Source organism: Wasmannia auropunctata, unplaced genomic scaffold (assembly GCF_000956235.1).
Source record: "Wasmannia auropunctata unplaced genomic scaffold, wasmannia.A_1.0 LD286321.1, whole genome shotgun sequence".
NCBI classification, from domain to species: domain Eukaryota; kingdom Metazoa; phylum Arthropoda; class Insecta; order Hymenoptera; family Formicidae; genus Wasmannia; species Wasmannia auropunctata.
In genome coordinates this window covers 68,754-90,046 of record NW_012076569.1, presented here as the reverse complement: position 1 = coordinate 90,046, position 21,293 = coordinate 68,754, and the positions used below count along the sequence as shown (strand labels likewise).

The 21,293-nt window shown below is 36.1% G+C and overlaps 1 protein-coding gene across 4 annotated transcripts in view; it reads right to left on the bottom strand.

Moving 5' to 3' along the window:
- The window catches only part of LOC105461498 (probable muscarinic acetylcholine receptor gar-1), a 38,843-nt gene that overhangs the window by 9,190 nt on the left and 8,360 nt on the right, over positions 1-21,293 (bottom strand). Inside the window, exons 1-3 of one of the 4 annotated variants that reach the window (XM_011707995.1) lie at positions 19,341-20,048; positions 18,493-18,850; positions 10,224-10,400 (exon numbers count right to left, since the gene is read on the bottom strand). In XM_011707995.1, coding sequence (XP_011706297.1) covers positions 10,224-10,321 — 98 coding nt within the window. In that variant the 5' untranslated portion in view covers positions 10,322-10,400; positions 18,493-18,850; positions 19,341-20,048. Of the gene's footprint in view, positions 1-10,223; positions 10,401-14,083; positions 14,450-18,492; positions 18,851-19,340; positions 20,049-21,293 lie in introns of those variants that run through there. The other 3 variants (XM_011707997.1, XM_011707998.1, XM_011707996.1) reach the window with 3 other exon arrangements.

Sequence of the window (21,293 nt, the reverse complement as noted above, 5' to 3'; positions counted from 1 at the left end):
GAGAGAGAGAGAGAGAGAGAGAGTGAGCATACAAATGCAAAACATAAATAATTTTAAATGAAACTTTATTGCAACGGAATGTTCGTAATTACAAAATTGTTAAGATTATTATACTTTGCCGATCAATATGATTTTCAATAATATCGAAAAGCTTCAAGTTAATCGAAGAATGTCCACACATAAAATCTCGTGTATATATTTCTGCATTGCTATATTAATATAATTTTTCTGAAAATAGTTTTTCGTCTAACGTATCACTGCTTTTATTAACACGATTTTCGATTGAACTACTGACAATTCATCCCTGCAGCTCGACAACAGCACCGCGTTTGTGGTTCCATGACTATATCCTTTCTTCGCCATATGTTTGCAATCGCCTCTGGGGAAACCTTATTTTTATTTTCTGGCCCAGTTGCTGAATGGAATATTTCAAAAGGCCCGCCCACCCTCCTCGCCAGACACAAAATACATAACCCATAGCTGCGGGCTAACATATTGGGGCAGATAGCGTTATTTCCTCTCAACAGTGCATCTTCAAGTGACATGGTTTTCTTTAAATCCTTCCGTATGTCCTCTTCAAGGCAGCTTTAAATCAATTTTGAAGAGAGAGAGAGAGAGAGAGAGAGAGAGAGAGAGAGCACACAGGTATTGGCGAGAATCAAGCCATTTCTTATGCGTAATATAAAAGGATGATAATTATAACATGCACGAGCAGGAAACGAACGCTGATTTCCTGGCGCACCACGCTTTTATCTTCCTCTCGGAAAATGGCTTCCTTTTTTCCCTTTTAGAAATTGTAATCTCTTCTTTTAATATATCAGAAGATACTTTGTAATATAATTTGATATATATTTGCAGTGTGCACATTAAATAATAGAAGAGACATAAAGTACGCGAGCACGAGCAGTTTGGAGAAAGAACATCCTCTAAAATGAATTGTAGAATAAAAGTTCTTCTTTTCTTTTTTCCTCTTTCTCGCACTTTCTCGTATAATCGCAATCGCATTATTTTTCGTTATTAACGTTGTACAATAGCATCTCGTGCGTCTACAATTTCCCAAAACATAATTTAAATCCTTTAACGATGAAAATATATTGATACTGAGATATTAAGAATAATATGGTGTGATGATAATGACATGACATATTAATTGGCACAATTTTGCTGATTAATTGAATTAATTATCTCTTTATTATCAGATCGTAATCAAATAAATTATTTACTCGTTTAATACATGTGTTTTGTGATCGTTATATTTAGGGGATATTTTTAGGGAAATATTTTTACGTAATACAAATCTTCGCCATAATACTGCATCACCTTTCCTTAAACATTCTTTCTACATTTCTGTTTTGTCCTCGTTTCCTGTTTACTCTCTCGTCAGCTTGCACTAACAGGAGATACTGCACGTAAGTCCGTCGATTAAAGTGGTAGAACTTGGGTACAGCTTCCACGAAATTACGCCTCGCAACGGTGAAAGAGAAACAGGTCTTCTCAGGAGTCGCCGGAGATCTCTCAACTTTGCGAAACTTTCCTTCCTCTACAAAGATTCGCTCGTAATTCGCCTGGACTAAACTTTTGGACAATACACGCCGGTAAAATCTAATTAACTGTAACTGGATTGTGTAACAGCAAAATCCTCCGTGACACTCTTTCTCGATCATTTAAAGATTATCCGTCATTTCTTCGAAAGCCTCGAGCTGAGAGCCCTCGTATGTACGACACGTAACGTCGGCATATGCCGACGTGTTTGGAGCGAAACAATGATTCGCACCTCCGTGGCGCCGCCTGATTATTAAGCGTTTGCGGAAGCTTAATACGGGGTGGTAGAGATCAAATCGGATTTACACCCTGCATGGCTGATGGCGAACGCGGCTCCATAAATATGCAGGGGCAGGATACGTTATGGTGGCAAACGTGTTACGAACATCGTTGGGATGATAGCGTTGCTGCGGCGATGTAGCAGACTGCGAAGGGGAATCTCGATCGCCCCGGGGAAATTGAACGAATCTATTTAATAACTCTCGCTGACGTACGTGCGCGAGCGAGCGAACGGGTGAGCGCGCGCGCGCGCGCGCGCACGATCGCCCTCGGCGCGGTACTGAAACCGCCGGATAAACCAACCCAAAAGCTCGAAAAGCAAATCGCAGCCCGTGCGGTTACACCGTCGTCGCAGCAATCGCGCTTACCGTACTTATGCAACTTTACCACAGCAGTTTTATAGATCTGTACCTATATTACTGCCCGACGCTCGATAGTGTCCGCGCGAGATGAAAAACCCGAATTTTTGCTTCCGCGGTTAGTCCGCGGTATAGAGCGTGAAATTTTTCCATTGGCCGCGACGCTGCGGCCTTCGACCGCGATATTAACTTCGGCGCTGAATCTATCGGCGGTAAATCCCACATTTCTCTTTAATAATAATAATTACAGAAGAACGGAGAGATCAGATTTGCCGTTCAAAGGGACGTTTTAGGAAATGCCGGCAGCTTATAATCTACTCCTTTCTCGATATCGCGCCGCATCGGCTAGATAAACAAAGGACGCTATTATCTACATAATAGGATTCCGATAAGAACTTTAATACGCTGGTATTATGAACCACCGGAGCCTGTAAAATGGTGGATTAAAATTGCAGAGAACGAGCGTCGGACCACTAAGGGAGAAGGAAGATTGAGGAGGCCGTAGATTCAAGCGGGCATGACCTTGGACCAGTTTTCGAAACGATGTATCTAGATTGAACGTTATAGCTGGATAAACACGATATATCTGGGTACCGTCTCGTAAATCTCAATATAATCGACGGACGTCCTAACTCGTGCTTGTATACTTTGATTGCATATCTTACACGGAAATCGCCATCGAAGTAAATGTATGTGAGGGACATTTCTGTGCTGTCGTTATTATTAAAAAATAATAGATGCGTCGTTTAAGTATTTTCCAACAAAAATGAACATAATATTAGATGTGATATCACTTAATGTCGCATCGCTATATCTTGGTTGTAAATCAAACAGAGTGCTAACGTATGAGCTATCAATGTTGATTGCGTAAGTTTTAGGAACGCTAAACTGTCGTCGTTCCAAGAATATCTTTACTCGGTTATACTACAGGTTTTTCTAAAAATTACGAAGATACATGTTTGCGGATGTAATACATTAATCTCCGCCTTTCATGCTTCATCGCGACGCAAAGCGCAATTGACCGATACAAAGACGCGACCGGCGGGCGACGTTACGGTGACACCGGCTGATTGTAAGATGAAACGTTCCGTGTCGCGAGGCTACACGCGCGGGATATTCTTTATGGAGCCGACGCGACGAACAAGGGAGTGTGTATCAATTTCTAGTAATTACACGCGCCACCCAGCTAGCCCCGTCCTTTCGGTCGGAAATCGCGCAGGTGCATTCGACCGTACGCCACTGTACCAGAATTTTCAGGTCGTCCCCGACTCTCCAGGTTATATGCAGGTTTCTTTATAAATTTCGATATTTTCTTTTTACTTTCAGAATTTTCACGCACGCGATCGCGACAAAACAATAACAGTTATCTTACATCGTTAATCTCCTATTCTTTTTTTTTTTACTATGTGTACCAACTGTTTTAAAATTCTCTGATGACTGATAGAATTTTTTTCCCTGAATAAAATCTTTATATAATAAGCTGTATCTTTCTGATCTTTCGATGCGATTCGTTATGCAAGGGAAAAAAATAGGCTTCTATCTCGATGAGATCTGCAAGAGTGTGAAACTTATGGGCGAGTTAATACATCATCGGTTGACGTGATGTACATTTTCGGAACATGATGAGGGAGAAATGGTCAGCCAGAAGGAGCGTATGAAAAAATCAAGTGTGATAGCCCCCCTCTCCCCCCCCCTGGACGTGCATTCGACATCCTCGGCTCTTCAGCGTGATTGATAAGGTCGATGGGTGATAGAATTGGCTCCGTGTGTAAAACCGCCCGCAAAATATTTATCATGCCCAAGTTATACATCTAGCTCAAATTCCATTTAAACTTCATTTCGATGAGAGTCGTTTCTTCGAATTGCACGTATCGGAATTTAACTGGAAGTATCGTAGCAGGTCGTAAGATGGATGATATATTCTCGATATTCTCTACATTGTTTCGTGTATAGTTAATGGAATTGAATATGCTCGTTGATTTATGTGTACGCTGTGCCGATGCTCTCTATCTTATTAGGTTTCGAGATAACGCGATTAAAAATCAAAACTACATCTACCTAATTTCTAATATGACGTACGTCCCACACGAGGGCATATATACATACATACACACAGAATATGAAATTATAAGTTCCTCAATATTAATTAAGCGTAGGCATAGTGGACATGGCACGTTCAGATTTAATTTTGCGAGAAACTGCGACGCCGTATATACGAACGATGAACATGAGGAAAGGATGCGGGGGACACTCGCTAATTGAGTTAATGAGAAATGAGCGTGCTCTAACACACTCTTTCCTCGGGAAACTCATTTAATTTTCTATCAACGATGACACCTGCGACGCCTTTCTCAAAGCTGTTTTTCTTTATAACGTAAATCAAGTATCACTAATTGAAATCGCGTTGCGCGCCTTCCCCCATCTAGTTTGCTCATTCTGGCATTCAACGAAGAAACTGAATCAACAATAAAATAATACCGTCAATAACTTGTAGCGCGTCCCCATCTTAATAATCGTGAGCGCCGCGAGGAGGATGTAAGGGATCCCATAAATGGGGAAGGGGAAAATCCACAGGAAGAAAAGAAGTCGCGTATAGAATATAATTTTTTAACAGAGCATATTTAATAATAACATAATAATGTCAACCGTAAATGGGAATCTTCGCTATTTACTAGTGTTAGTTGACGCTCGAATTTGAATTATTTTGGGTGCACCACCCTGCAAGTAATTCTGTCGGCATGCTAATAATCTATTACATAAGACTTAAAAATCTTACAGTCTCTTGCAATGCTTATAAATGTTAAATATGTGCACATAATATTTACGTGTGAAATAATGAAGCTGTAGGTTAAAATAATGAAGCTATTAATGTTCTCGTTAACACACAGTATTTTTTAAATACTTTATCCCTTTAAAATTTTAATATGGAAACATCTACAGTGTTATAAAGGTACTCGTGCCGTTTATACACTTGCGTCATAGATATAAAAATTCGCAAGTCACCCCGGCAAAATTGTGCATACCATTTATATACTTGCGCGTGCCCCTCTCACTGTCTCTCTCTCCCCCGCCTCCTCCCTCTACCCCTCCCTTTCCCTATGATTACCGGTTTTTTTTTTCTTTATATTAAAGTACATCATCTGTCCTTCATCGATTGTTTGCTCAACAAACTCGAATAAATATATTGGCAAGTATATCCCTATCTCTAAAAATATTATAAAAGGCAGCCTTTGAAGACACAGTTTTTCACACAGGTCGGACATGCTATCGATTTCCCATTACATTCCGCGGATGTGTAGCATGTACATATCTAATATCGCGCATGATATTATGGTAGGTATAGGGTGTTTATGAATCGCGCCGACAAAACTTTCAGTGTGTTCGTGAGGTAAAATAAACGATTTTCTCTCTCTCTTTCTCTCGCAATTTTCTGCTGCAAGTCTCGTTAGCCGCAAGTGGGAAGTGCTAGAAAAGTTTTTATATGCTGACGGGACTTCGGATTATAAGCCGCCATTTATGAGTTTTGAGTAGAAAATATCCGTCTATCGCGTAAAGGAGTTATAAGAACAGGTAACTTTATTTCTACAATGGCACGTTGCGCATTGCACGCGAAGATTGCCGTCTTCTGTACATTTTCCTAAGATTTGGCATGCAACCAAGAATTCGTAGATAAATTGAATCCCATGATTTTGGACGTCGTCTATCTGCTCGCTGGAAAAAGCAGGAATACGCGATACGAAAGCCGTACGAAAGCTTTATTCCAGCGTACGGAGAATGCATTTTTCCCTCGGCTCTCTCCGGCATAGCAATGAAAATTCGAGAATCAATATTCACCGTGTGTCATCACAATGTGCTCCAGTGTCGTTCCCGTTGCTCGATCTATTTTATTTGTTCTCTGCATATGCTGTAATCGTGCGTCGGTTCTGGTACACAAAACCAGGAAACGACGGCGATAATTTCGTTACACGTTGGCGTAACAACTTGGGCAACTGGAAATGCGCGAGAGAAAATGGCTAACCGTACGAAGCAATTAAACTTTAAAGCAATGGACGTAATTTTATAGTATATACTGTCAAATCATTCGAGAGAGATAAACCTTTTATTTTTATTATTCGTTGCAGAATTGAACTCAAATTTGTCATTCTATGCTTGATTCGAAAGCGATAACAAGGAACAGCGAAAAAATTTTTTTTATTTGTCAAATTGAAGAAATAAAAATAGAGAGAGAGAGAGAGAGAGAGAGAGAAAGAAAGAAAAAGAGGAAAAAGAAAATCAATATTTATATAAAACTGCAAAATAAAAAAATATTTATTTCTAATAGAATTCTAATAATATTGTGCATTTTTCATGTTACTATTATAGTTCTCCACAGCTTCAGGATGTAGAATATGGAGAATCAAAATAAAATAAAAATGGAATAAACGAATCCTCCCTCTCCCAACCAGGACATAACAAGAATTCCTTAGGGGACAGAAAGTAATACGACAATTGATCGCCGCGTTATAATAGCGCCAGTGCTAATCGTATGCATCATCTAGTTAGACGGTACGTTGCCAGTCGCGCTTTTACAGAGTGTCATTCACACAGTTAAACGAAACAATAGCAGCCGCCTCGTGTTGGATGCAACAGTCGATCCATTTAATGGCTCTGTTCCATTTTAACATGCAACGTCGTCGCGCTAAAAGATGGGAATACCGAATGCCATCGACTCGCTATATTTTACCTGCTGTATCTCTCAAAGCCTTTTTCTCCCTTTTTCTCCCCTTCTTGTATTTTATCAAATTTTTTTATGTGATAAATTGGCCAATTCTGATTACTTTTAGACAACGCTAAAACAATAACGTTGCAAAAGATCATTTTACGTTAGATTATATTGTTTAGATGGAATATTATTTTTAATCAATTCAAGTTTCTTTCAACAATTTTAAATTATCAATTAAAGTAAAAATTAAAATGTTCATTTAATATATTCAAAGTTTATAAAATAAAAGAAGATATGAGAAGCATAAATTATTTTAGCCTTAAAACAATAGGCATTCAAATAAACCAGTAGAATTTTATCATAAAGGGGCATAATAAATGTGTATAATAACAGAAGAATTGTTCTTCGTTGCGTTACGTTTCGCATTACACAAAGGACGCAAAATATCAGTCTGTCACTTCAACCGCGGTTAGGATGGAAATCGATATTTCCGGGAAGTGTAACCCAACGTGTCACAAACTTCATAATATACCCGTTTTATGTATATAAAAGCAACTTCGACTTCGATCCGTCTGCTATGATCAGGTCATTGAATATTGCAAATGTATATGTATAACTCACGTTGACATATGCATTAACGTGTTTACTGGACGTCACATAATTATAAATACACTGTTTTCAGAGCTGTCATCTGTTTTCTCTTTTTTTTTTTAAGCAAAATTTTAATTCTTATCAAGTTCTACATAATAACGCGTAAAACTTTACATTATATATTAATTAAAATTGCGCACTACAAAATTAAAATCCCATCCGTCGCATTTCTCTCTGTTTTAGGTGTAACCCTCCGTTCTCAGTTAACGCGAGGATTTCACATGTGCTGTGACACACATTGATCTGTTCTAGTGGACGACTTTCGCCGTCGCCGACGTTGCTGGCTCACGCAACATTCGAAATTTTCACCTCAATCGCGTGCGCGCGCCAACGGGGACCGTTCGACGTCGCTCGCGTGATTCCGCGTCGTTGCACGATACCGACTTTTTCTTTTGTTAAATAACGACCGACGTTCGCGTACCGGCCGTGCCTAACGTATTCGACCGAGTAGCCCGTCAACTAAAGCTCAGAGCCGCGTGCTTCGCCCCGTCGCGTCGTCGCATTGCCAGATTACCCGTGGCCCTGCTAGGGTCAAGGATGCAATTTGGTGTCCCGGATTGGTTTACGCGAGTTTTATCCGTCAGCTCCGCAAATGCCTTCGCTATCATATGCACGCGGTAACTATATGGACTATTTCAAATACCATTGTACAGACGCGATGAAAGTTCGACCGGGTAAAATCGACTTTGCGTAAAATGTCGATTATGATGTATACAAATGGCTAACCATTGTTTGTCTTGAAATGCCATCACGCCAAACGTATTTATGCACGCGAGGGAACTAACAATTGACATATAACATTCTAAGTTAAACAATTTTCAATGAAATATTCAGTGGCGCTTACAGTTTCGGAAACACAGATTTGTAGGAAAAGTTGAAAACGAAAATTAACTGCAGGCTAATCTGATATGTTTTTCGCGATGCTTTTCGAAAATGCGCAAGTCGCACTTATAATCCTGAAATAGGAGAATAGATATCTTTATATATTTTTACTTCTTACATATCTTAAAATATTTCCACATCACGGTATACATTAAGAAAGAAAATCTTTAACTTTATATTTAAATTAAATATGTAGACAATATAAAAACTGATAATTTCAAGAAATTTAAACAAACTTAACTATTATGCAAATTATTATGCAAATTGTAGGAAAAATCTAATTATAACGATTCTAAGAATTTATAATGATCATTTGGCTATTCGGCGTGATTAAGATGGAAAGGAGCCCGAAGAAAAATCTTGTCTCGAAAAGGTGACTTCTCGAGGGAATTTTTTTACTTCAATTTTGTCCCTGGTGAAAGTTCATTTCCTTTAGCCTTGATATTCCCAGCGAAGTAGGGAACACAAACGGCAACCGTTGACTATATAAGACGCGCCGCGTGATGTTATTACCCCTCCGATAATGAGCAGTCCCAGAGGTAACGGCAACTTGGCGGAGGCAAGCGCTTGGAATTCAAGAGGGCCATTTCGCCAAATGACGAATCGCTTATCTAAACGCGTTTACAGCGACAAACCTCTCATTCCCGTGCCCTTTCTCAAGATGCAAGCACAGTCCCACAAATCTAATCAGACGGCCTTGCATTTACGTTAAACAGGCTATCGTTATCTCGCAAGTTTTGATTACCGATGGTTGCGATACGTGCAGCGCTGCGGGCGAGGAATAAAGACATACATCTTCACTAAAACTAAATCATTCATAACGAAATTGATTAAGTTCGTAATACATATTTTAACATTCTGTTGGAATGTTAATATAACGTCACAATTGTTATATCTTTGAAAGATTATATGATTAATGTTATTTGCAAGATAATAATGAATTTGCTGTATATATGCTAATATATGTAGGTATGCTATTTAAACACAAATTTATGTTATTTTCTTATAAATATAATATATATTCAATATAATGCAATAAATCGGCGAACTAACGTAATAACGTCAATCACTATTATCTATTATCACTGTTATCTTATTAACATTGCCTTTGTGCCATCGACCTGTCTATCCCGTATTTCCCATAGCACAAAATCCTTCGGGGATGTTAGGGATCGATGGAGCGAATGGTGTTACATAGTGCAAGTACACGTCAGCAGAAAGGATTTGAGAGCAATCCGTTGTAGCTACGAAAAAGCGGGATGCAAGAAGTATAAAAAATCGCGGCTTTCATACCGTACTTTTAGAATAATATTATACAAATTTTTTTTTATAACGAGAAGAAAACACGTATGCTTGAAATAAATGTTAAATATATGTATATATATTTTTTTAGATTAGCTAGATTTACTATTTCTTTTGCGGGTACAGTTTCGATGGCGTTGCTTTTACTGTAGTTTACAGATCTACTGAGAGATTTACGCGACTGTGCGGTAGCTAAAATTTGACAATTCTGTGGAAATTTTTAATTCAAGCAATCTGTATAATTCTGGGGGTACACACAAACATTAAAATTATAATAATACGCGTATAGTACCGACGTGTGTACAATCGTATGCGCATCAGTTACGTCACGCAAAGAGAAACTGTGCAACCAGCTGTCTATATGCAAAAATTTGTAAAAACCCACGGGACCACCTCGCATTGCGGAAAGTTATATTCATTTATAATTTCGCGCATTGCCGTACTCGGCGCGTACTCATACGCCAGTTTGTCCATTCTGAATAAAAGATATATGTATGTGTCCTTACCATTGCGTGATGAAGTCGGTGCCGATGGTGAAGATCGGCGCGGAAGTGCGATTGACCTCGGTGCCGTTCAGGCTGCTTTCGGTGCCGTTCATCTCCATTCCACCAAACCGAGGCGGCAGCAACCTTCAAAGCTACTGCGCCCTCTCCTCCTCAATACCCAGTCATCTCTCGGACATCCTAGAAGCATCGAGATATAGAATAGAGATACATCATTTAGATACCGGTTGAAACGCGTGGAATATATCTAGGAATACCCTGCATTTTCTTTTGAGCTGTAACAATTTTTTTTGTTATAGAAAAAATTCGATCAAAACCATTATTTTATAAATTTTTTTTAAATTAGATTAAGCAAAGTAGAATTCATGGCTAAGTGTATAGAAAAAAAAGCAAAGCTTTTTATTATGACTCGTAAAGCGATTGAAACCGTTATCGGTGCAAGCAATATTATATCACGTTTCTCAGCCTTATACTGATGTTAGGCACGGCTTAAGATTTATCAAAGTATTACTGTCGATAATAAATATCTTTTTTGCAAATGACTGTGATAGTATTGTCAAGGCCAAGCAAATGAAACGCAAAAAGCCTTCCTTCGCGTGTGGCACGACGGACTTCGCGCTTTATATTTATGATTATGTCCTAGAAAATGTGGCCATTACAGAATAAGTATATGTACAATGCCAGTTGTGTAAATGCTATGAACTGGAAGAATTATGTGTCGTTTAATTGCTTGCGTATATAACAGAAGAGAGAGAAAGAAAATTTTATAATCATAATTTGAGCGCGTATATTTTATTTTCATTACTGCGCAAACTTGTTCTCGAGAAAATTAATTATCAGTTCCGTATGGCAAATTATATAACGTAAAGTGTACTATTTTCTTCAATTGCGAATGCAATGTAACGCAACTGAAATTACCGTACACGCGCAGATGTCGTTATGCAGGTTGACCCGTTCCCATGTAAGATCTCATTTTTAAATCATGCTTTCTGTGATACATATATATTAGGATCCCACATAAGAAATTTAATTTCTACCAGTCATGCCTCGTACTCGATCAATAGCATTCCGACGTCAATAGCACGCCGATACTATCATGCGTCGCACCGAAGTAACGTTAATGCTATCAAAGTGTTTCCTAAGCAGCGAGCATTCAGAGTAATATTTCAGTACCCTTGTGCCCTTTTTTCCTTCTTTTAGCAAATTTCTGAAGTTCTTTTACACGCACGAATTGAGAAGGCGAAAACATTTAATCTCGACAAACGAATCGCCGAGGATTGTTTGTTCTACTTGAAATACTCTTGTCTGACCAAAAGACCGCTATTTTCACTGCTTCAAACGGAGATGTTTTCTTACAAAAGAAAATATCTTCATTAAGCCTCAAAACTGTTTTAAATATTTTGAATATTTTTAACACGAGTAAAATATTTTAAAAATATTTTTGAACAGAATAAAAGAACAATAGTGCTATTAATATTAATAACAAAATGTTGTGATTTTATCACATTTGTGTTACAACTTTTACATTAAAGCTCACCTGAAAATCATATTATAATATGATACATGTAAATACGTGTTGAAACGCGATATTTATGAGAAAGAATACGATTTATATTACTGCGCTGAAAGGAAGAAAGTCGCATTTATAATAAAAAATTCCAGATAGAAGAACTCCGTAATGTTCAATTAGCTAAATATAAAATTGAATTTAATGCGCGCGATACAATAATGACATACGTCATACACAATACATGAATATACGACGCGTGCTCTATAAACATCTATCATTTATTAAGGTAGACTGTTGCACATGACCATCAAATCAATTTTAACTAAAAGATCAAACGCTCGTAGGCGTATAATATTTAATGTGTTTGCGCCGTAATACGTTGGTGAAATTAATCGTGTATGTGTTTTCGTCAAAGAGCACTTGCCATTACAATTATATTACAATTGGTAATTCCCTTCTTTGCTGGCCCGTGTTATTTAATTAAAGGTGAAATAATGTGCCGCATTGCTGCTACATGGTTCATTATCGTTATCTCCCAATTTTCCATTCCAACAAAATGCAGCGCATTCATTTACAAATGCGATCGATAACATATTTTCCATATACATATAATACTCCAACGCAATTCAAAGAAGTATACATTGCAGTGCAACTTAATGCATATTTATGAGCTCGGCAGTGACACGCGATATTTATCAGATTGACAACGCTTCTTTCAGCACATTATTTTCTTCGTTCCTAATGGACGATAACACGGCTGCATGACGATATCATTATATCTCCCGACGATTCAATGACGATAAATTGAAACGTTTTTAAAAATGCTCGTTATACCTTTTAATAAAACGCAACTTCACTGTCCTGCAAATAAAAAGTCTTTATTCAATTTGGAAAACAAAATTATAAGAGAAAATTAGATTGCGCACGAACATGAAGTCTTTAAAAAGTTCATTTTGACATACTTACTGTTATCAATTTACATTACAATGAACCGTTAAACAATGTCGAAAATAGAAAGAGTATAATTCATAAACTGAATTGATTAGCGAAAATCCAATGCAACTGCATAAAGTATAAAAGAAAAGGATTTATCCCCGTCTCTTAACGAGACCCCAATTAGCATCGGCTGTTATTACGTTATTCAAGACTATCAGATTTCTCTTCTGCATTCGAAATGAATGCATCATAACTTTTTAACTGGCATCACGCAATAATAACACGATTTATTATTTAGATCTAAATTAAATAAAGTTATAATTGTTACACAGTATAATATTAAACGAAAAGAAAGGGAAGATAAAGTATTATGATAAAATCATAACGTGTAATAATTTGTGAGAAAAAAACCTATTCGCAAACATGATATACTCCGCAGATACATCCCGAATTTATGTATATAGATATAACCTTAATGCAATCTGTATCTAGATCCCCAGATGGTTAAAATAATTAAAGGATTGCGTGCGCGAAGCACATTTTTCAGAAGACGACACTGTCAGCCATTTGTACCTGACATGGAAATCGCACAGATCATACTTCCTCGTTCACTAATTTCAGATCAAGATGTAGGAAGCGTGCTTAATCACGTTCTTGAGTAAAATCACTGGCTCAGTAATCGTAGGAAGCACATGTAAATAGCTTTTGCCGTATTCTATTTTGAATAATTGCTCCCAACGCTTTATGAATGTATTAATCTATTTTAAATAAACCTGTTAATTGACGAAACAGTGTAGGTATTATTTTTAATAGGTATTAATAAAGCGGCTATATTAGACGAGAGGAGGCTTATTAATCAAATTTTGATCAATAATTTTGCATATAACAATAAAGAAAACAAAGTAAAATAAAAAATATAAATAAATAAATTTTAATTAATCTAATTTAATCCGATATATACATATATATACACTTATTGAGCGAGCAAACATCAGACTTGGATTTCAAACGCGTTGCATTGTCGCAAAATACGTTTTCAACGAATTCTAAATGATTACGCCGCTCTTTGGTCTGGAGAAATCGGTCGTGACATATTTTCTCGGTCTCATCCCCGGGTTTCTGTCTTGCCTTGAACGCTCGTTCCTTCCCGGAACGGGGATAAATTTGGACGAGGACAAGTATAACACGGTACTTCAAGCTTTATCAGTCTGCAAATTTATGCAATCCCCGACAGCTTCCCTTTCTTTCATCTTACAACGCGACCGTTTTGTTTCCGCCTACTCCTCGCGTACCTCGCTCCCCCGCGATTTACGCGGGGAGAAATATCGCGAAACTTTTATGTCAATCCCGTTTCCCGCGCTTATCGCCTGCGAGACGCGCATTTATTCGCTCGGATGGGAATCAGCGATATACCCACATTTTTTTTCCCGACCACGTAGATTTCGTCGGTGGTTTCTCTCCGCCGGATTCGCGGTGAAATAGCTTGCACACGCAATGGTAAGCTTAGGAAATGTGTGGCGCACGGAACAGAAAAATCATGGAAAGTAGGACGAGTGAATCGCGGCATGTCACACTGTTGCGCTGAATGCTTCGTAATAAAACACAAAAAAATTATCAGGCACTTTAATTAGAAGAAAAACACATAATATTGCTATTGATATTTATGCAAGCCCTTTTTTAAATGTCGTTCAATAAATATATAAATACTTTAATCTGTAAACACGTTGAATATTAAAGCAAACAATTTCTAAATGTAAACAACATATCTTCAAGAAGCAGTCGACAACTTGCAGAAATGCAGGAAAGAAACTCGTGACTTGCTTCTTTAACGTCTACTACTCATTGGAAACGCGTTTTATTTATGAGGGAATATGTTTCACAAAATATGCAATTTCCTATGTATTTCAAATGTATTATTCATTTTTTAATGTAAATATTCTCATTTTTTTTATATTAATATTAATAAAAATATATTTTAATCTATTTTGTTATATGAACGTCAAATGAATTGAGTGCTGGTACTTGTAATAACTTAGAACAATTTTGGAGCTAAGCCATCTAGAAATAGCTTTCCAAAGCTAACCAAAGCTTTCATCTATTAGAACTGTAGTATTATGTATATCTCTCTTTTGTCATTTTTCCAATACGTGACACGATAGTGAAGCATTAATCATTCAAATGTTTGCTGTATCTACATTTCCTCATTCTAGACTTAATTGTGAAATTCTTTCTTTATTCAAAAAGAGATATATGTATTTTAACCAATATATTATAGAATATACGTAAGCGCATATGTAATTTAGTATCAATATTAGTTACAGAATTGTTCTATAATGAATTATAGAAGCTTTCGATCTGTAATTCCATAAGATATAAGAACAAGAAACAATATAACATGTGCATAAAAGTATGTAATATACGCTGATATGTTCTAATAAGAACATCTTTTAATAATTTCAACTACTTATTTTTTTAAAAAGAAATTTATTTTTTAAATTTTCGTTTTCCTTTTCTTAAGAGGATTTCTTCTTTGAGCCATTAATTTACATCCTTTGATTTACGCAGAAACTTAGACAGTGCCATTAATCACTTTTATTGATACAGCGCAATTAACACTCATTTATTTATTTCGTGTATCCGGCCGTACGCGATGCAGAAATAAAAAATGTAGCGTGATTCATCACCCGATGTATCTCCGCAAGAATAATTCATCAGGCGTCGAAAAATATGAAGCTACCTCACGTGAAATAGCTCACTAATCAATTTTAGTCAGTGAGCTCCAGTTGTCGTGATTGGTTAACGATTACCATACCAGAAACACACATTAAAATATTCCCGTAACGTATATATATTAAAAAAGTATCGCGCGAATGAACGTATAAAATGTCACGTAACGGCATGATATATGGAGAGTATCTCAGATTCTCTGCGCTTCCTTTTATTTATTCATTCAGCATCGATCTTTTCGTAATAAAAAAGTTTTCGACCGTATAGATATATTTTTCCTAAGTTTCTCCTAACACGTGACCTTTGATAATTCTAATCTATATCGAAGTTAAATCTTTTCGAGATTGAATATAGAATAACGATTTATCTTTATTTGCAACTTCGAAACTTAATCCTATTTCCATTTTTGCACTTCCAATTTTCTACTTTTGTTTTCACTTTTATATTATATAAGCTAAATTTATGTAAATTGCAATTTAAGTCTTCTTACTTTCTTATATATTATATTAGTAACTATATTAGTTTATATTAGTAAATTTTGTTTTACGGAAGATAAGATTTTAAAATATCTTAATGCATTGATCTTTTTTTGTTTTTTGTACTTTAATTGTAAGTTGCAGATTGGATATTTGATTAGTTTATCTTAACACTACGCTTGCTGAAAGCTTAACAATGTAATATTACTTGAAAGCGGCGACTATTTCGTTAATAAGCGACGATTTACTACGACAAAAGTTCGCGACAGTAACTAGTTGATGTCACTCCGTCATAACGACACTATTTTTATTGAGAGAAACACGTTCAGCAAAATACACTTTAGCACATTTTAGCACACAATTATTTGCTTCGATAAAAGATTCCTTAAGGCAGCAAAATCTTCATCCGAAAAACTGATTTTTACTGTAACAAATTTTTTCTTTACGAGTTTGATGATCCGTAAGAAACAATCCAATAACAGAAATAATAGAAATCATAATTTGATAATAATTGATTGAACGATTTAGTTGTCTAAAATAGAAGTAAAATAGCTTATAGGCATAACTTGGCTCGTAGCCCATTATTGTTTTTATTTTATTTGTTTCGAATAAATTGAGTTTTACTCTTATTGGATTTTTTCAAATTATTGTCTAACCTTAACAGCAGACTAATGTTTCAAAGGCACGATATGAAAGCTCAATTTAAACTCTCTCTTTTTTCATCGCACGATTAGCTTGTAACAATATATGAAAGATCAATTTAAGCCCTTATTTACTAGCTTGTAAAAGTTCTTGAAAAATCATGAGCCGGATTGTATTTTCAGTATAGAAGTGATTGAATCTTGACGTGCAATCTTCCGTGCAAAACAATTACATCATTCGGTACACAATTTTATCGATAAAATGCTTTCAGATAATGGAAGTTGATAATGAAACATATACAGGTTGCTTTAAATCTTCCAAGACATCTGTAGATGTCTCTTTGACAGAATTTCGAATCGACTTTTTCTCAAGGCGAGCTGTTCCTCTTCGTGAAGGATCAATGGTTTTTTTTATCATAAACGATTAAAAAGGAAGTGAAGTTCTCGTGGTGAAGTTAGCTTCAGAGATGCAAACGCAGTAAAACTTCATTCTTAATTCAACTTCGAGTGGACTTTGCAAATTTGCAAATATATCCGTAATAGCATCGAGAACTTGCAACACAAATAAGATTCCCTCCGGACGTTTCATCTGAGATAAAGTCGACCTCAGGACTGATCAAAGGGGTGCATAAAACGAAACGCACGCTAAATGTGAGACGGTCCGTACAGTTTTATCTCGAGCATTATCCGCCGTGCGCGGTACATGATAGCACTACGATTACCTGCACCGATCGGATATCACATGGGAAATCACCGATCAACGTGCAATAGAGCGTGCACGAGGCTGCGCACGGCCAATGTCGTTGCGGCGACTGTTGAGGAAGTTAATCCTCGACTACTCGGGATGACGCTTGCTAATCAGCAATTTCATACCCAGCCGATGTAGATTTCCGACAGTGAATCATCTTCACACGTTAGCGTGCGCTTCTCCGACTTGCAAATAATTCGTCTCTATAAGACCGGAGCTTTCTATTTAGTTCCAGACGAAGGAAGTTGACGCCGCTAGCTCGGATGATTGAATATCCAGGCGGAGATGAAACCCCGCGGTTGTTCGATTAGAATTACGTCTATTTATATATATATCTTTTTCTTCATTGAGAGAAAAATTTCAAGCTGATTCTAGGGAATAAAGTTGTCCAAACGACAATACGTTTTAGCAAACTATTTGTCTGGTCGAAAAACTCGTATACTTCAGTGTACAAAACGTGCAAATGCAGTCGTAGTAAAGATTTTCGTAATAAATAAATAAATAAAAGTTTTTTGCAGAAATCTCATTTTTATTTGAAAAGTATATTAATGTCGAGGTTCTTAAATTATAATATCTATTATAATTTCTAGTTGATTAGTTAAATTAAATTATACAATAGCAAAACATTTAATATGTATTTAGGATTGAAAAATTATAAAAAAATTGTCTGTAGAAATTTCAACACAATCTAGTAATCAAATTAAATTGAATGAAAATTAAAAAGAAACGTAATCGGCTCTAAAGATATAATATCAATATAAATGAATATAAAGGCTAACGAGAGCCTGACTAGATGTCCTTGTCAATCACAAACATAAAACTTTAATAGGTGTACAAATATGACGACGCATAAAAATATGTACAAATATGTACATCTATTAAAGTTCTATGTAATTGACAAGGACATGTAGTCAGACTCGTTAGCCCTTATATTCATTTATATTGATTTTATAAATTGAATAAATTCCAAATTAATCAAAATACCTATACATAATATGAAAGAAGCGATATTAATAATACATAGGCGTACTTCGCATATACATACAAATGATTGTATAAATAAATCAGATTGTGTGAATATATTATACATATTCGCACAATCCAATATCCAACGAAGGATTAACAAAAAAGAGAGAGAGAAAATCATTTTCCCTGTACATAGAAGCGGCGAAATGCTTTTCTGAGGGGAACTCGTGAAATGATATCAACGAACGAGGAAATGGTTTCAACTCACTTGAACTCGATAGAATTCGCAATCCAAACACCCTTCGAGCGGCTCACATAGATTGCTGAGCTGACCGAGAACAATGTCGACACACATATCCGCGTATTTCGATCAATCAATCGGGTGTCCATTTCAGTAATTGGCGTGTTGGGCCACATGCCAAACTCGTCGTTTATACGTGAAACTTAATTATTGGAGATTATGGCTGTTTCCGCAATATCATGATCTACGGATTTTCTATACGCAACGGCGAGAAATATTCTTTCCGATCAGGTACTTTTTTCTCTTGCACGGACAATCGATCTTCTCTGAAAGAGCTCTCGAGTTCTCATAGAAACTTCCATTACTTTCTTCAATTCTTTTACATCTATTGAGTTAAATGAATAAATACATATTAAGATCAGTCTCTTTTTACATTTACTATAGATTCACAAAAGAATTTGCGATAAGCTTTGTTTCCTTTAAACAATTGTTATATTTATATGTAAAAATGCATTATAAGATTTTTATATATAAATGAATGCTTTAAATACACGCTTTAAAGAACAACTGCTTTTTTCATATTTTTTTTGTTTTTATTTGATTTTATAATAATAATTCAATCCTTCCAAATGAATTAAAATTTAATTTACAACGAATTAAAATTTCAATTTTTACAATAAAAAAAGCATATTTTGTTATAAAATAAAATTCACATATTTATAAATCCAATGTATACAACTTGCAACCAATACAAATATATATATCGTGAAATTTTCGCATCGCTGTTTCATGATGCGATGATAATGGTTCGGACAAATCGTGTAATGATTATGCAACGCGCAGATCGAATAAACGAACAACGCAATGTCATTTACCTTATGATAAAAGCATTGCGTTAATTCATAGTTGTACTTGCAAATCAGTTTTGCTGCCACTCGCAGGTTCACGCTACATGTGTTTACTACGCGTTTTCACATTATGGCCGGTATTGGATTTCTATGGATGTTACATGGGCCAGTGGAAATCAAGCAAACACGATAGTGTATAGCGAAACTAACAATACGTCGGCCGCGCGCGCACCGTTAATCCGACATTTCTAGCTCACGCTCATCGTGTAGACTGTAGACAATGCGGGGCGAGCGCGAATCCGCCAGTTAATCGGTCCGAAATCGTTTTGCGGGGCCGCGTGCGTGCGTTTGAACTGGCCTACCACACGATATTTCTACCATTCAGAATGTCGTACTTCAGCGTGAGTCGCAACAGAATTAATTATGCGAACAATTACCGTATGTCTTGGCCACCTCGCGGCCCCGTTGAAACGTTTTATAATTCGCGGAGCAAATTCACAGGTAACCGCGTTTTCGCGCAATTTCTGAAACAGTCCTGCTAATTGGCGAGCTCGCTTCTCATTCGCTGCGACAAAAAAAAAGAGAGAAAATGATATTTACGCTTGTAAAACAATACGAAGGGCGCGTTTCTGCTGTTTTGTGTATACGTATGAATAATTAATTGTCAACTCCGTTTGCAGCGATATTTCATATGAGTGTTTTCCTCAATGCATAAAATGTGATATTCTCACGCCCACGCGTTTACAATTGCGTTTCCGTTTAACTGTTCGTGAGGCGTGACATGATTTAATAAATATCTTGAGAATCAATTTCATATTCGTTACGTCATATTTGCATTCGTGATTAAAATGAAAAATTTGAATAAAGTTTGTCTTGAGACATGGCCTAAATTTCTGTTCTTCGCAATTCAATAATTAATTCTCGAGAGAGGCTCATATGCGGACGTATACTTTGGTAGTTTTTCTAATCTTCTTTTTTCCGGGAAACTGAGAAGAGCACAATTATTTACGTGCTGAATTTACTTAGATGCTGAATAGATTTTCAAAACTCTTCTTCGAATAAAATGAAGATAATATCTTTGTTCTTTAAATAATAGATTTTTTAACAACTTATTTAAATGAAATAATCAAACGATTATTTAGTCATTAAGTAAAAGAATTAAACAATAACGATAATTTCAAAAGAATTAAATAATTCGCATGTAATTCTTACGCTTAAACGATTTATTCTTTTGGAGAATCAAAAAAATAAAATGGAATTATGCGGCGAATGAGAATTATAAACAATTTATGCTAAATCATTATTCAGGGGCGATAATTGTCTCTTCAGCGATGCTTGAATTCGAATATATATCCTGTACTTCAAACTTTCGTTTCAAATGTAATTTGATTACAGTTTTAAAATTGATAATAATGTACGAATAATGTACGGAATAATGTACGAATTGTAGGATCGAGTCGATTTGAGTAATGAGAAGCCGTGTTATGTCAATCGTGTATTTAAAAATTAATTTAAAATGCAAGAAGCAGAATAGTCAATGTGCAGTTATGTCGGAATACTTTTAACATTTTATCAAAAATTAGACTCAGGTGTATAGCCTTAATTATTTTGGTATACGATCATTTCCTAAAAACGATTAATTACTATTAGCTGACACGATTAATTAACTCCTGTGATTAACAATTGTAAATGCATTAGCTGCATTTAACGAAGTTAGTATTTCGCGCGATTAATTCATTTCACGCAGGACTCGATGCGACAGGAAATGGGAACGATAAATTATTATTTTATTTATGCGAATGATGACGACATCCTTAATACCTACAATGTTTAAATTCAAATGTATTTCTAATTACCCAATTATTTTATAACATCGCACTTGTTTATCGTTCTCATCATTTGTACATTATTTGTGATTTATTAAAATCTTCCGCTACTTTATCTGTTATATTAATTTATGAAATTTATGATTGTCAATCA